At 36.0% G+C, this 14164-nt stretch overlaps 1 protein-coding gene and 1 long non-coding RNA gene across 7 annotated transcripts in view; one reads left to right on the plus strand and one right to left on the minus strand.

Moving 5' to 3' along the window:
* LOC121040697 (uncharacterized) overlaps positions 1-14164 on the plus strand; it is a 168734-nt gene that overhangs the window by 138295 nt on the left and 16275 nt on the right. For 2 of the 4 annotated variants that reach the window (XR_005795405.1, XR_005795406.1), the window contains exons 3-5: positions 2281-2534; positions 6776-6816; positions 9195-9418. This is a non-coding gene — a long non-coding RNA (uncharacterized LOC121040697). The remainder of the gene's footprint in view (positions 1-2280; positions 2535-6775; positions 6817-9194; positions 9419-14164) is intronic. The other 2 variants (XR_005795407.1, XR_005795408.1) reach the window with 2 other exon arrangements.
* The window catches only part of PTPRQ (protein tyrosine phosphatase receptor type Q), a 227369-nt gene that overhangs the window by 113963 nt on the left and 99242 nt on the right, over positions 1-14164 (minus strand). For all 3 annotated transcript variants that reach the window (XM_040491337.1, XM_040491338.1, XM_040491339.1), the window contains one exon: positions 12283-12552. In XM_040491337.1, coding sequence (XP_040347271.1) covers positions 12283-12552 — 270 coding nt within the window. The remainder of the gene's footprint in view (positions 1-12282; positions 12553-14164) is intronic.

Here is a 14164-nt window from a genome sequence, read left to right on the forward strand (position 1 = left end):
CGTGACCTGGCTGAAGTCGGACGCTCAACCGACTGCGCCACCCAGGCACCCCCATATTGCATTATTTTAAAGTTGAGTTGTTACTAATGAAAATTTGCTGTCATTAAAAGTCCTATATTTTAGGGGCGCCTGGGTGGCGCAGTCGGTTGAGCGTCCGACTTTAGCCAGGTCACGATCTCGCGGTCCGTGAGTTCGAGCCCCGCATCGGGCTCTGGGCTGATGGCTCAGAGCCTGGAGCCTGTTTCCGATTCTGTGTCTCCCTCTCTCTCTGCTCCTCCCCCGTTCATGCTCTGTCTCTCTCTGTCCCAAAAATAAATAAACGTTGAAAAAAAATTAAAAAAAAAAAGTCCTATATTTTACATTTCAGTTTTTACACCATTCCTAAGTGTTTTTCCCTGAAGCTTATAATCTCACAGAAATAATGGTTAAATTCCTGAAGCTTTCAAGTAATACGGTTACTAGAGATAAAGAAAGAAGGCTTTTGCATGCACACACACATCCTTAATTTTCTTAAAAAGGAAAGTAAAGGAGAATAAGAAAAAAAAATGGAGTGCAATGGGAGAGGAGGTTGATATGCAAAGGCTGTTATGAAAAGTATCAGCTACAGCTGCATAGGACAGGAATGGAAAATAGAGTAATAAGATATGCCCCAGTTCTTAAATAAGTTAATAAAAATGCTGCTTGAAGAACAGCTGTCTTTAGCTGGAGCAGGGATGAAGAAAAGAGTGGATGCCTGGAATATACTTAATGAAAGGTATTAGAGCATCAATGGGTCAAGGAGAATTAAGCAGTAACTCAAATTCATTTTTTACCAATGGAATTATATTTAAAAGGACTTTTAAAATTATAATTTACAATCTGACACCTAAGACAATTTCATAATAGCCAACATTACACCTTTGGGATTTATCCAGGATAAAAAATGCGGTACGTACCTAGGAACTCTAACGATTTCCCAGAATGGCTTCAGTATTTTACACAGTATTTTTAGTATTATAGTATTTTGGGTATTATAGGTAAGCACATGTTTGATGATAGAAATTTAGTTTTCCTGAAATTTAAATCCATATTTGGACAAAAGTATGTATACAGTTACATCATAAATATATCTGCAAAAATTAATGAGAAAATTAATATAATGGGCCTAAATTTCCCCACTCCATAAAAATTCTACTTAGCTACTGTGAAACAATGGAAGAAAACTATTCTAATTCCAATAAGTGCAAATGATTCGTTGAATTCCTAAGGTAAGGAAAGCATTATAGTATAGTAGGAGGAGTTCTGGATTAGCGGGAGTTCTGCTAAGAATTAGTTACAGCTCCCTTAGTAGACACGTAACCTGTGTGCTTCATTTCCCATATCTATCAAATGAGATGACTGAATGAGATTATCTCTGAGAGCCAATGAAAATATAAAATTATATAATTCTAAATTTTAAAAGCACAAGAAATAAATTTGTTTATTATAGTCTTCCCAGTAGTCCCTAGCATTCTACTTCATATGTATTAAATAACTTCATCTTAAATAGATGAATAAAAGGGGTACCATGCATATTAAGTATCTGTTCAGAATTTTAAAAAAGCATCTTTTTTGCAGCATTTTTGCTACATAACTAATAGGCCATAAGGCAGTTCTGCCATAGAAGATAAAATCATGAAAAATAAAAGAGGGACATTCATTAAAAAGGATGTAATGAAACATTAAAAATGAATGACAAAATTTGAAAGACTTTATTGCAAATACTAAATATTTGAATACATTCAAAATGTATGGTGTAGATTCATGGCAATACTACACAAATAACTGATTTTATTTTTTGGATTATACCTAAACACTTGTCATCAAAGTTTTTCATTCATAGTGTCACACATTTTTTTTTTTTTGCTTATTGATTCATTTTCTTGTTCAGCATCTCATTTTCCCCCTTTTTTGCTACAATTTCTTCCTTCATTAAAAGATGTTTTAGTTTCCAAAAACTGGAATGCATGTTTGTGAGCTTTGTATTGCATTGTGAAAGCCTTCCACACTGTTGTTTGTTCTTGGCATTTTGTCACATGCCCACTGATGTTCCAAAGTTCCATGGGAATGTGGATTCATTTCAAGGATTCAAAAAAACTCCTTGCCACTGTACAGACCATTATGGGAGCTGGCTAAGATTTATATAATATAAAAATGGGAGAACTGTATCAATAGAAAAATGAAACCAAACAGTCAACCAGCTGATGAAACCAACCAACTGTCAAACTAAACTGTCAACTGGTTATTTTTTATCTTTTTCAGCAAAACTGCCTTACAGGGTGAAACACTGTGGTGAAAATGCCCACAGCAAAGATTCTTACTTAGAACCATTAAATGTATCCCCATGTATGAACTTCTGCTTTGAAGAAGGTGGAAGAGATGTTTTAATCCTACTCCTTCCACTAAATGCAATTAAAACCATGGACATTAAATATAATGCAAGCATAAGAAGACTCTGAAAGATGGAGAGAAGGCAGAGCAACTAGGGAAATCAGGACCCAAGAAACAATACAGTGGTGAGTTCTCTGGATTTTCTTTTTGCCTCATATATGCCAGAAGGCAGCAATCTGGAAATGTCAAGTAGCTCAGGCCAAAAAGCCCTAGTAAAAGCATGCTGTCTCTAGTCAAAAAACAGTGTAGCCTTGGGGCACCTGGGTGGCCCAGCTGGTTAAGTGTCTGACTTTGGCTCAGGTCATGATCTCATGGTTCGTGAGTTTGAGCCCCACGTGGGCCTCTGTGCTGACATCGCAGAGCCTGGAGCCTGCTTCAAGTTCTGTGCCCCCCTCTCTCTTTGCCCCTCCCCTGCTCACAATCCGTCTCTCTGTCTGTCTGTCTGTCTCTCTGTCACAGAAATGAATAAACATTAAAAATATAGTGTAACCTAGAAAGACAAACTTTTAGAGAAGAACAGCTCTACCCAAAAACCACAGAAGAAAACTATGGTCCCATTCCCTCCCATGACAGGAAAGGTCAAATGGGTAACCTAGTCTTCTGTCCTCATTAGGCAGAAGTGAGGCACCTCAACCATCTTTGATAGGGTGAGGTTGGAGAAAGCAAAATAAGGAGCTAGAACTTCTACCCTTTCCAGAAGTCACAAGTCTCCTTCACCATGTCAGTGGAGAACCATGTGGAGAGCAGTAATGAGGAACTCCTACCCTCCTGAGCTAGGGCCAAGAGGTCTCCTCAATGGAGGAGTCAGCAGAGGGTGAAGGGGGAACTTGGATTCCTACCCCCATCTGCCAGTAATGGAGAGTGCTCTTCCTTTCCCTACCAGAGTGGGTTAAAGGAAATCATTACAAATTTAATGTCCTTAATAGTTATAGGGATATTCACATTATTTATTCCACATTAGGTGAGCTGTGGTAGTTATGCTTTTTGAAGAATGAGTTTGTTTCATCCAAGGTGTAAAAATTTTGTGTGTAAAGCTGTTGGTATCATTTCCTTATTATCCTTTTGAAGTTGGCAGTGTCTGAAGTGGTTTCATTCCTAAATATTGGTAATTTGTGTCATTTGTCAGGCTTATCAATTTTAACTTTTCAAAGATCCAGCTCTTTATTTCACTGATTTTTCCTACTGTTTTACTGTTTTTGATTTCACTGATTTCTGCTCTTATTTTTATTATTCTCTTTCTTCTTTCAGCATGCTTTTTCATTTTCTAGGCTATAGTGGAGGGGAGGGTGACCTTAGATTATTGATCTGAGACGTTCCTTCTTTTCCAATGTATGCATTTAATGCTACACATTTCCCTCTCTTCACTGCTTTAACTCTGTCCCACACATTTTGACATACTGTATTTTCATTTCATATCAATTTAATATATTTTAGTTTACAATATTTCTTTATTTCTCTCGAGACTTCCTTTTTGACAAAATGGATTAATTAGAAGTACCACTTTCTGCAACTGGTTTGATATCACATTTCAGCTCCAATTTTGCATTCTGAAAGCACTTCAACATAACTTTAAATCTCCCCAAATAGAGATCTCCAGGCCCAGAGAGTTTCACTGGAGAACTCTCCCAAATGTTTAAAGAAGAATTAGTACCAATTTTACACAATCTCTTCCAGAAATTAGAAGAGATTCATATGATGAAACTAGTGTTACTCTGATACTGCAACTACACAAGTTAGAACCACCCCCACCCAAAACTACAGACCAACATCTCTCATGAATATAGAAGCAAAAAGCCTTCACAAAATATTAACACATAGAAATCAGTAATACATAAAAAGTAATACACCATGATCAAGTGAGGTTGATTCCAAAGACCAAAGGCTTGTTCAATTTAGAAAATCAGTCAATATAATCCATCATATTAACACACTAAAGAAGAAAACCACATGAACATATCAATAAAAATGACAAAATTATAGAAAATGGAGAAAAAATTAGTGGTTGTTAGAGGGTGAAAATGAGGGGGAGGAGGAAGAAGGGTGGTTAAGATTTGGGCGAGGATGCATAGAGGTAATAAAAGGGATTATTTTCATGAAAATATTCTCTATTTTGATTGCATTCACATAAATATGGTGGTTGTGATAATATACCATAGTTTTAAAAGACATTACCTTTGGGGGAAACTGCATAAATGGAACACAGGATTTCTCTGAATTACTTTCTATAACTGTATGTGAATCTACAATTATCTCAAAATAAAAAGCTTAATTAAAAAAATATACTCCAAAAGACACACCTTTCTTAGATATTTTACCATATAATTGTCTAGAAATAATTTTGTAACTATAAGTTTCTACTTATGGTTCCCAAAGTATGCATATTGAATGTCTACTATGTGCTTAGCACTCTTCTAGGACTGAAGATTGATTGATTGGTTGATTCATTCAATGTTTCATAATATATTTATTGTGTTTCACTGTATTTCAGACACACTTCTGGGCATTTAAAATTTTTTTTTTTATTTCTGAGAGACAGAGTGTGAGCAGGGGAGGGGCAGAGAGAGAGGGAGACACAGAATCCAAAAGCAGTCTCCAGGCTGTCAGCACAGAGCCCAATGTGGGGCTCAAACCCAGGAACCACCGTGAGATCAGGACCTGAGCTTAACTGACTGAGCCACCCAGGCGCCCCTCTGGGCATTTCTTTGTTAACTACACAAAGAAAAATCCCTAATCTCATGGAACATGCATTGTAATGAGGACAGATCCAGAGACAATGCTACATACAATACAGAAAAGTAAAGCAGATAAAGAGGATGCAAAATTCTAGCAGAAAGGAGGTTCAATTATAAATAAATCAGATCCTCTTTAAAGAGGTGGTATTTGAGGGTAAATTTCAAAAAACAAAGGAGGAGACAATACATACCTAAGGGAAGAGAATGGTGGGTTAAAAAGGACCCTATGGGCCATTAAGATGACTGTGGATCTTATTCTTTGCGACTCAGAAGGCTCTGTAACTATGTAATAAACAAATACTTCTTCTAAAAATTACTGCAGTCTTTTAGGACAATGGTCAAAAAAACAATCACTATTTTTAGAGTTACTTATGTTGCTTCCTATTTTAAAGTTAGCAGAGTTCTCCGGGCGCCTGGGTGCCTCAGTCAGTTAAGCATCCAACTTCAGCTCAGGTCATGATCTCACAGTCCCTGAGTTCAAGCCCCACTGCAGGCTCTATGCTCAGAGCCTGGAGCCTGCTTTGAATTCTGTGTCTCCCTCTCTGTCTCTGCCCCTCCCCTGCTCTGTCTCTCTCTGTCTCAAAAATAAATAAAAACATTAAAAAAATTAAAGTTAGCAGAGTTCTCATTTTTCCATGATATTATATTCAAGCCTCTGCAACAAATATGCAAAACCAAGAGCAAAGTAAGGCTAAGTTATTCAACCTCCCCGCTACACTCTTTCCAATATAGTACCCCCTCACTCTATCAGGCTTTCGCCTCAGCCTGACCTCTTATATCCCATTCCTTTATTCCACTGTGTGTTTTCTCTTGGTGTATTTTGGAATTCGCATTTACTTCCCTCTCTCTATTAATCTCAGTATTTCCATGAATAGTGATTGTGCCACAGGCTGGTTAACCATGAGTACCTTAGCATACCCATAATCTGCAATTCCCCCTACCCTTCATATAGCTCAAATAAAATGAAGAATGTTTTTTGACATGTGCTCTGACATTTCTCATAGCACACTGAAGAACAACAAAAAAAGAATACTTCAAAAACTTGGCTATTTTATTGATCTATATCAGAGAATCTAAGTAAACACTGGTGTAACTGTCTATGAAATTCAAAGTTCAAGACCATATCATAATTTCCTGCTAGGTTACTGAGTCTATGCTTCTCATATAAAGAAATTCTGAAGCTACAAATAAGCAACATCCAATTCATATTCCACTTCTTCAACATAGCTTTCAATATTGTCCTGAATTCCTATTTGATTCAATCTTCAATCCACATAATTGACTAACATATTAATATTGTTTTGTATTTAATTGCTTTATATGTATTGGGTATGTCTTTACATTAATGGTGGAGTTATTTGGATGCATACAGCAGAGATCATTGATGCTATTTGGGATTCAAACTTGGTTCTTGAACCCCAAACACGAGCCTGTGCATAGTAATAAGCATTAAATAAGCATGTATGGGTCAAATTTCCACACTATAAGTGTAAAAGATACTTCTCACCTGATGTTCACTCTTAAGAAAAGCATTATATTTAATACTTGAGTCTACATGAGAGATATTTTGTAAAACACTTGAATTTCAATTAGAGTAGCAATGCTAATAGCTATTTCTTTCTGATCTGTGACAGGCAACTATAATGGCTTTTACACTTTCAGCAATTACTTACTGGTAAGTAGAATGTGTCAATTCACTTGCTTAAGAACAAACAGGATCATGCAATTTTCCTACATGCTTGACTTCTCATCTCAACTGAGGAGACGGATAAGGAGAGCAAAGTCAATTGGATGCAGACAAAGGAAAAAGGGAACTTTTGAATTAGTGCATTAATTTGCAACCCTGAGGAATACTTTTACCACTCACATTCAGTCTAATAAGTGCTGTTTGAGAATGGTTTGCGTTCCTAAAAATGATATAAATGTTTTATTTTTTCAAAAAGCTGGTAAATGGAGATCAAATTTAGTCATAATCACAGTTTGCCTGGTCTCTGCAGTGCTCAGAGAGGTGCACAAAATAGGGATTCAACTAAAATGCATAACAGATAAATTTCTTAAATAATTCTTAGAGGAACAGTGGTCAGGTCTGTGAAGAAGATGATTGAAAGTTAACATACATAAATGTAAAAAATATATATTTATATATATAATATGTTTACATATTATAATATTTATATATTACACACATATAATATTATATATTAAATATATATAAGTATATGCATATTGATAGTTTGCCATATGTTTTTTTTCAAATAACCAAGAGTAGAAGAAAAATGAAAAACAGGGAAATTGAACACATTCAATAATGTTGCACCATATTAATAAATTTGCTACCTCAGTGGACTTGCAGTGGGTCGCTACCAGTGCCTGATACCTCCTGTTGGACAAAAACTAATGAAAAAATCATATTTTACTTTCCCTCAATTAAGTTTTAGGCATCCAATAGATATAGCTTATTTTTCTCTTCTGATTCTAAATTAGTGAACTTGGAAGAGCTTTGAATAAATACAAACTGTAAAATTATCTTCCAGAAAAAAAGTTTTAAAAACTCAATATTAAATCACCACATTTACTAAGATTTGAAAATAATATGGATAAGTGCATGCATTTTGAGCTAATATGAGATTCTAAGAGTTCAATATTGTGTGCACATGAACTTGCTATAATATCTTTATTGGTACATATATTTTGACATAAAATGTGGCTAAAAGCACCAAGTTTGGGGGCCTTCATCTACATCTGCCCTATTCCAACATGTTTGACTGCGACAATGGAACCACCTTAGAGACCAAACACTAATCTCCTCATAAATTCAATCATTATGATGCATGTTTAACTGTGCCCAGTTATGACCAAGTTTACACTGAGAAAAATACCCAATAATCCCTGGAAGGAATGTTAAGTTCAGACACCAGGCAGTAAGAGAGTGAGCCAAATTTGATTTTACTTTACATCAAAAATAAGCACAGAGTCAGTGACTCAGAGCTGACTATGCACCGTGACTAATCTTAGACCGCTATAAATTAGAATTGTGCAACAGCTATAAAACTGTTTCCATTCTGAACAATGAATCTCCAGTTCTTACTAATGTCTCATCAACAAACAATTCATACAGACCCAGATAAAAGCATTTACCTAACAAATATTATAATCAGAAATATAATTACATCCTAGACCTGAAACTTAATTTTAAAGATGAAAAATTATTTAAGAAATTTTGAAGTACCAATTAATGCTTACGTTTCATATGATTGATTGTCCTTAATTAAAAACACTTTTACATTTGCATGGGAGAAAATATCTATAATTTTGCCTGATAGAAATGTGGGAAATCATATTTTGCAATGGAATAAAAACCCTTACGGAAAATTATAAATTTCACAAGAAAAGAATTCATTTCTTTCTTCTACAAACATGTGAGTGCCTGTAATTCCCAGGGTATCTGCTAGGAACTGTGAGTAAAACAGTGATAAATAAGACAAAGGCCCCGCAAGCAAAAAGTTTACAAAGGAATAGAGCGTGTCTCCAATTTCAGCACTGTTTTCCACACATATCTTGTTTACATACAGATTTGTTGTGAGTCTTACTTTCCAAATTCTGATTTCATAGGTCTGGAGTAGGGCCTTAGGGATATATATATTCTGATGCAGGGAGTTAGAAGTCTAATGTCTGAGAAGCATTTGTCCTCAGTACTAAGGGAGTACATAGCACAATATGTATGTCTGATATCAGCCTAATTCATTGATTTAGATTCCCTTTAACTTTTACTCATGTGGTCTTTTAACCCTGAGGTAAGATCCAGTTCAAATCCTTAAATAAATATTTACTTTTACAAAGACCTGTACCTTAAGTTCAGATAGCTCTATATCAAACGCATATTACTACTTTGATTACGTGTCTCAGTTCTACTAACTGAACTTCTGCTTTGTTCCTGTGATGAAGCAGTCATCTTGAATGTCCGTGGACTCAATTAATGAGTCTTCTGTCTTGTCTTCAGAGTCTTTTGAACCTCTCATTTATCTCAAAATTATTGTCCTTTTTTTTTTCCAGTTCTCTAAGACTCTGCTCCTGTCCAATAATCAAGATCATTTTACCTGATGCTAAAACACCTGATGCAGACCATCTGCCTGGATTTGAACATATTTCCTTCTGCCAGATTTTGCATAGCAATGGTCTGCTACCCACCTTCTGGGGAAATACCTATCACTCCTTTTGGACCTCTTTGACACTGCCTGTCCTGGATGCGACATATCACCAGCAATCAGAGTTCATGGGTAACCTACTCAAGCACTTCCCATAACTTGCAGAGCATCAGATTACCTAGAGAGATGACTGAAAGTACAGGTTTGGGCATCACCTCTTTAGGCCATGAATCAGCAAGTCTGGGGTGAAGTCCAGGAATCTGTGGCTTTAAAGGTTGGCATTTCATTGAAGAATTTCACACACACACACACACACACACACACACACACACACACTTAAATTGGGCTTTTAAGAATGAATACAATTCTGTGTGACATACAAAAGGAAAAGGACAATATAACCACAGGAAGTAAAGCAATTTGATGGTGAGAAAGTGTTGAGTATGTTTAAAATAGAAAAACTAATCAATTATTAGCCCATAGCAAGTAGCAAGTGCTTAATAAATGTTCTTTTAATTGAATACATGAAATCTAATGTACTGAAAAAAAAACAAAATTTGGCTAGAGGCATAGGGTAGATGAGGAAATGTAGTAGAGGGACATAAGAATGAAAACATAGACAGAAGCCAGATTCTAACTGGTGATAAATTCTGGGATGCATTTTCTAGACAAGAATAAGTAAAACATTTGGAGTATTCTGAGCCATATCCTATACCTTGTGCTTTTCATTCTTATCTCTATGTTTCAAATACCTGAATCTGCATGTCTCACTTTTACCCTCAGATAATGAACTTCAACTGCCAACACATAAATGCTCTAAACTGTGTATTAGAAACAATTCAAAGAAAATAAGTGGGTACGAAGAAAAGACTGATGGGCAGACTGGATGAGCGTGGGTGGTAAGGCTACTTTAGGATATTTTTACAGGAAGCAACAAGAGGCTGATGTAAAATGGGGCAGTCACGTTGGAGAAGAAGGAACAAATTGGAGAGCCATGGCAGAGACTGAATTGATAAGATCTAATCATATGCAGGAAAAATGGGAGAAAGTTCACATAAAAATATGAAGCTTGGTATCCAAAGGATTACAAAGTACAGGCATAGAAAAGGGGAAGAGAAGAATTCATCTAGCATAAATTCCATTTTGCAGATATTGGGGTTGATACACCAACCAGTTCCTCGGCTAAAATTTTCGAACAATTTGCGGGGTGGGGGGGTTATGGAAAGAAAGAGAATGAAATTCAGGAGAAAGTAGATTGAACGATGGAGTAATGTTCTAGAGGAGATATGATACTGAAACAAAAAAATAAGCAGCTACCTTCCTGAAAAGAAGGCAATGACATCCCTGAGAGAGGATATCTTGAGAGCATAAATAAAGATATGAGTAAATATGAAGGAGGGCAAGTCAGTATCATTGATATTATTAAGAAAATCACATCAAATATAGATGACAGTGTGGGCAGATTATGTTCAGAATGAGAGCAGAATTCTCCTATGGAAAATCGATAGAGTGTAAACAAACAAATTGATATAGAAGATTATGGGGTAGCTAGGAGAGTTAGAGAAGGTGAAGTTATAGCTGGAAAAGGTAAACCACTTCTGTTTTGTATAGCACTATTTATCAGCCAACATCTGGTGAAAACAGTGGAATCCCCTCAGAATGGGAAAAACCCCTAGAAGATGAATCACAATGGCATGGTTTGAGATCTAAGGAGCAAAAGATAGGTGTTGCTGAGAAGCATCTATTCCAGCTGAACAAGAACACTGAAGTCTGATGAAGAGTTGCACTGGAAGGATGATAAGGAAAAAATGTTGATGAGGATGTGGAAACCAGGGAGAAGGTACACCATGTCTTGAAATTCTGTGGTTTACTACCTCAAGGATAGAGGAGTGGAGTAAAATTGGGTGATGCTGATTTCAAAAGGAGGAAAGAATTAGAAGATGTTTCCAAAATAATGGATCTGGATGTGCCAGAAGTAAACAATTATGCCATTACCCACAGTCCGTATAAGGGAGGACTTCCAGGGAAGTAGTACTATCAGGAAGGAATCAGACTTACATTGATATGAGCAGGTATAATATTGGAGAAGGTAGAAGGAGAAAGGAAATAATACGGTAGGTCAGACCACTGTTAGGGAAGGCAAGCATTTTCTTCTTTGTAGACTAGACTTGGTGACCAGATATTTTCATTCAAATACTATACAAGACAAGGGCTGATGTATAGGAAAAGAAATCGATGAAAGAGAGTTTGACACTGCAGCTCTGGAATTCAGGAAAGCATCTGGAGTTCTATAAAATCAATTAAATAAAAAAGAGATAAATATCAAAACATTTACATGTTCACTCCATATTTTAATTCATGATAAAGAATAATTCAGTAAGTTCATAGTTTGGATAATAAGACATAGATATGTGTGGAAACACAGTAGAGCAGATTTTCTCTCCTTTTCCCCTGTTTAGTCTCCCCATGTTGTGGAGAGGGATCAATATACTACATAACCAGTATTCAGTAACACATGTCATAAAAATGTATGTGTTACATTTTAAAATATTTCTTTCATATCTTTAGATACATGTGCTATAAAGACAAATATATGAATTCATTCATAGGTGGAATTTAAGAAATAAAGCAGATGAACATAAGGGAAAAAAAAGAGAGAGAGAGGCAAACCATAAAACAGATTCTTCACTGTACAGAAGAAACTGAGGATTACTGGAGGGGAGGTGGGTAGGGTGATATGTGAAATAGGTGATGGGGATTATGGACGGTACTTGTTGTGATGAACACCGGGTATTGTATATGAGTGATGAATCATTAAATTCGACTCCTAAAACTAATATGACACTGTATGTTAACTAACTGGAACTTAAATAAAAACTTGGAAGAATAAAAAGATTACAAATGCTATTGACAAATGTATGACACAATCCACAAGTAGTTACTTGTTTCAGGTTGGTTTCCTCTTTCAGGTAAATTACCTGTTTCAGATTAGTTACCTGCTTCAGGTAGCGTGCTGATGTTGCATGTTTTCTCATCACCTTCACCTGCTGAAGTTGAAGCTCTTATTTTAAAGATATATGAGGTATTGGCAAGAAGTTTCACGAAAGTATACATATCATCTTGGGGAGAGACTTTTGTAGAATTCCTTCCAACTGTTATCATATAATGTATAATTATTCCATTTGCCTTCTTGGGTGGATCCCATTTCACTACAGCTGACTGCCAGCTAGTTGCCATACATTGTACATTCTGTACAACATCTGGAACTTTAAAGATAAACAAATGCCCGAAGTTAAAATTCACACATATGCAGTAGGTAAATGATTTTATTACATGATTTCTAGATAAAATCATGTTTAATAGGGGTGCCTGAGTGGCTCAGTCGGTTAAGCGTCGACTTCAGTTCAGGTCATGATCTTGGGTCTTGTGGGTTTGAGCCCTACATTGGGCTCTGTGCTGACAGCTCAGAGCCTAGAGCCTGTTTTGGATTCTGTGTCTCCTTCTCTCTTTGTCCCCCCCCCCCCCACACACACACTCTGTCTCTCTCTCTCTCTTTCTCCCTCTCTCAAAAATAAACATTAAAAAATATTTTAAATCATGTTTAGTAGAGACCAAATAAAAATTTAACGTATCAACCTTGCAACCTGTGCTCAAAAAGTTCTTAACATAGGCTAAATCAAGTGTCAGTTGGCCCAGGTTCTATGCTATTATGTGAATCCTTAAAATACTGAGTCAGCCACTGAATATTTCTAGGTCCAAGTAGCAATCACATCCTCAAATACTGAGAAGCAACTAACTGTATAGCCTCAAGCTCAGGCGGTGCCTGGAGCCTGCTTTCTTTGTATCTCACTGGAAAGGAGTGGTCTTAGCAATACCTTTATATGGAACCTTTTCATGCAAAACATAGATATAGGCGCCTCCATGATGTGGCACATCTGGGCCAAACAGTACTAGGAGACATGCAACCAATGTAGGGGTTCTGTTTTTACAATTGGTAGGCTTTGGAAGAATTGTGAAGACCTGATCCCTCAATACCTTTTTAAAAATCAGTGGAGGGAACATTTAAAACAGTCCCAGTTTTTAATTCAGTCCTAGTTTTTTTGTTTTTGTTTTTCTAGAACTTCCCTGAATTTACTTGGAAGTAACCCAAGTTCTCAGAGGGTAGACCTGGTTGAAGGGCAGTTTCCCAACCCACCAAAGTGACTACAGATTGGAGAGACCAGCTACTTCCCATGGAAAGTAATTATTTAATGTCCTCAAATGATAGCATAGCTTTTCTTATTATAGTGTAGAGAGGATGCTACAAGAAAAATTCGTATATAGTCAATTTGTGGATTACAAACAAGTAGTGAAACAACTTGCTGTCCTTATGCAAAACATATTTAAAGAATACTCAAGTTCAAGTTATCTTTGATTTGCTTACAGTTCTCTCTCCTGACCTAAATTTATCTTTACTAATTCTTCTTCCTCTGTAAAATAGAGGCATCAGAATGAAAGGAGAACACTTAGGGAATGGATGTGTGGCATTTAAAATTTTTGAAAAGACAATTTCTCAGCTGATCCAGGGTTCTATTAAATATTATTGTTTGCTTATTTTCAAAAACATATAATAATATTTTCATAAAATAACTGTGCTGAAGTTTAGTTTATAAACTTGGGTTTTGTGACTATTTCACTGACTCTGTGAATCTAAAAACAATTAATTAAACAGCTGATATTTAACACTTAAAGTTGAAAATTGTCTTTTATTTAACCAATCAAGGCATGTGCAATAATTTTATTTTATTGATAAAAATATTTATTGGTTTACTGTCTACAAGATTAACCTTAATTTTTACTAAACGGATACATATATATATATAGTTAAAATAGTTTTTT

Source organism: Herpailurus yagouaroundi, unplaced genomic scaffold (genome assembly GCF_014898765.1).
Source record: "Herpailurus yagouaroundi ecotype Mexico unplaced genomic scaffold, PumYag 182, whole genome shotgun sequence".
In the NCBI taxonomy this organism is placed as follows: Eukaryota; Metazoa; Chordata; class Mammalia; order Carnivora; family Felidae; genus Herpailurus; species Herpailurus yagouaroundi.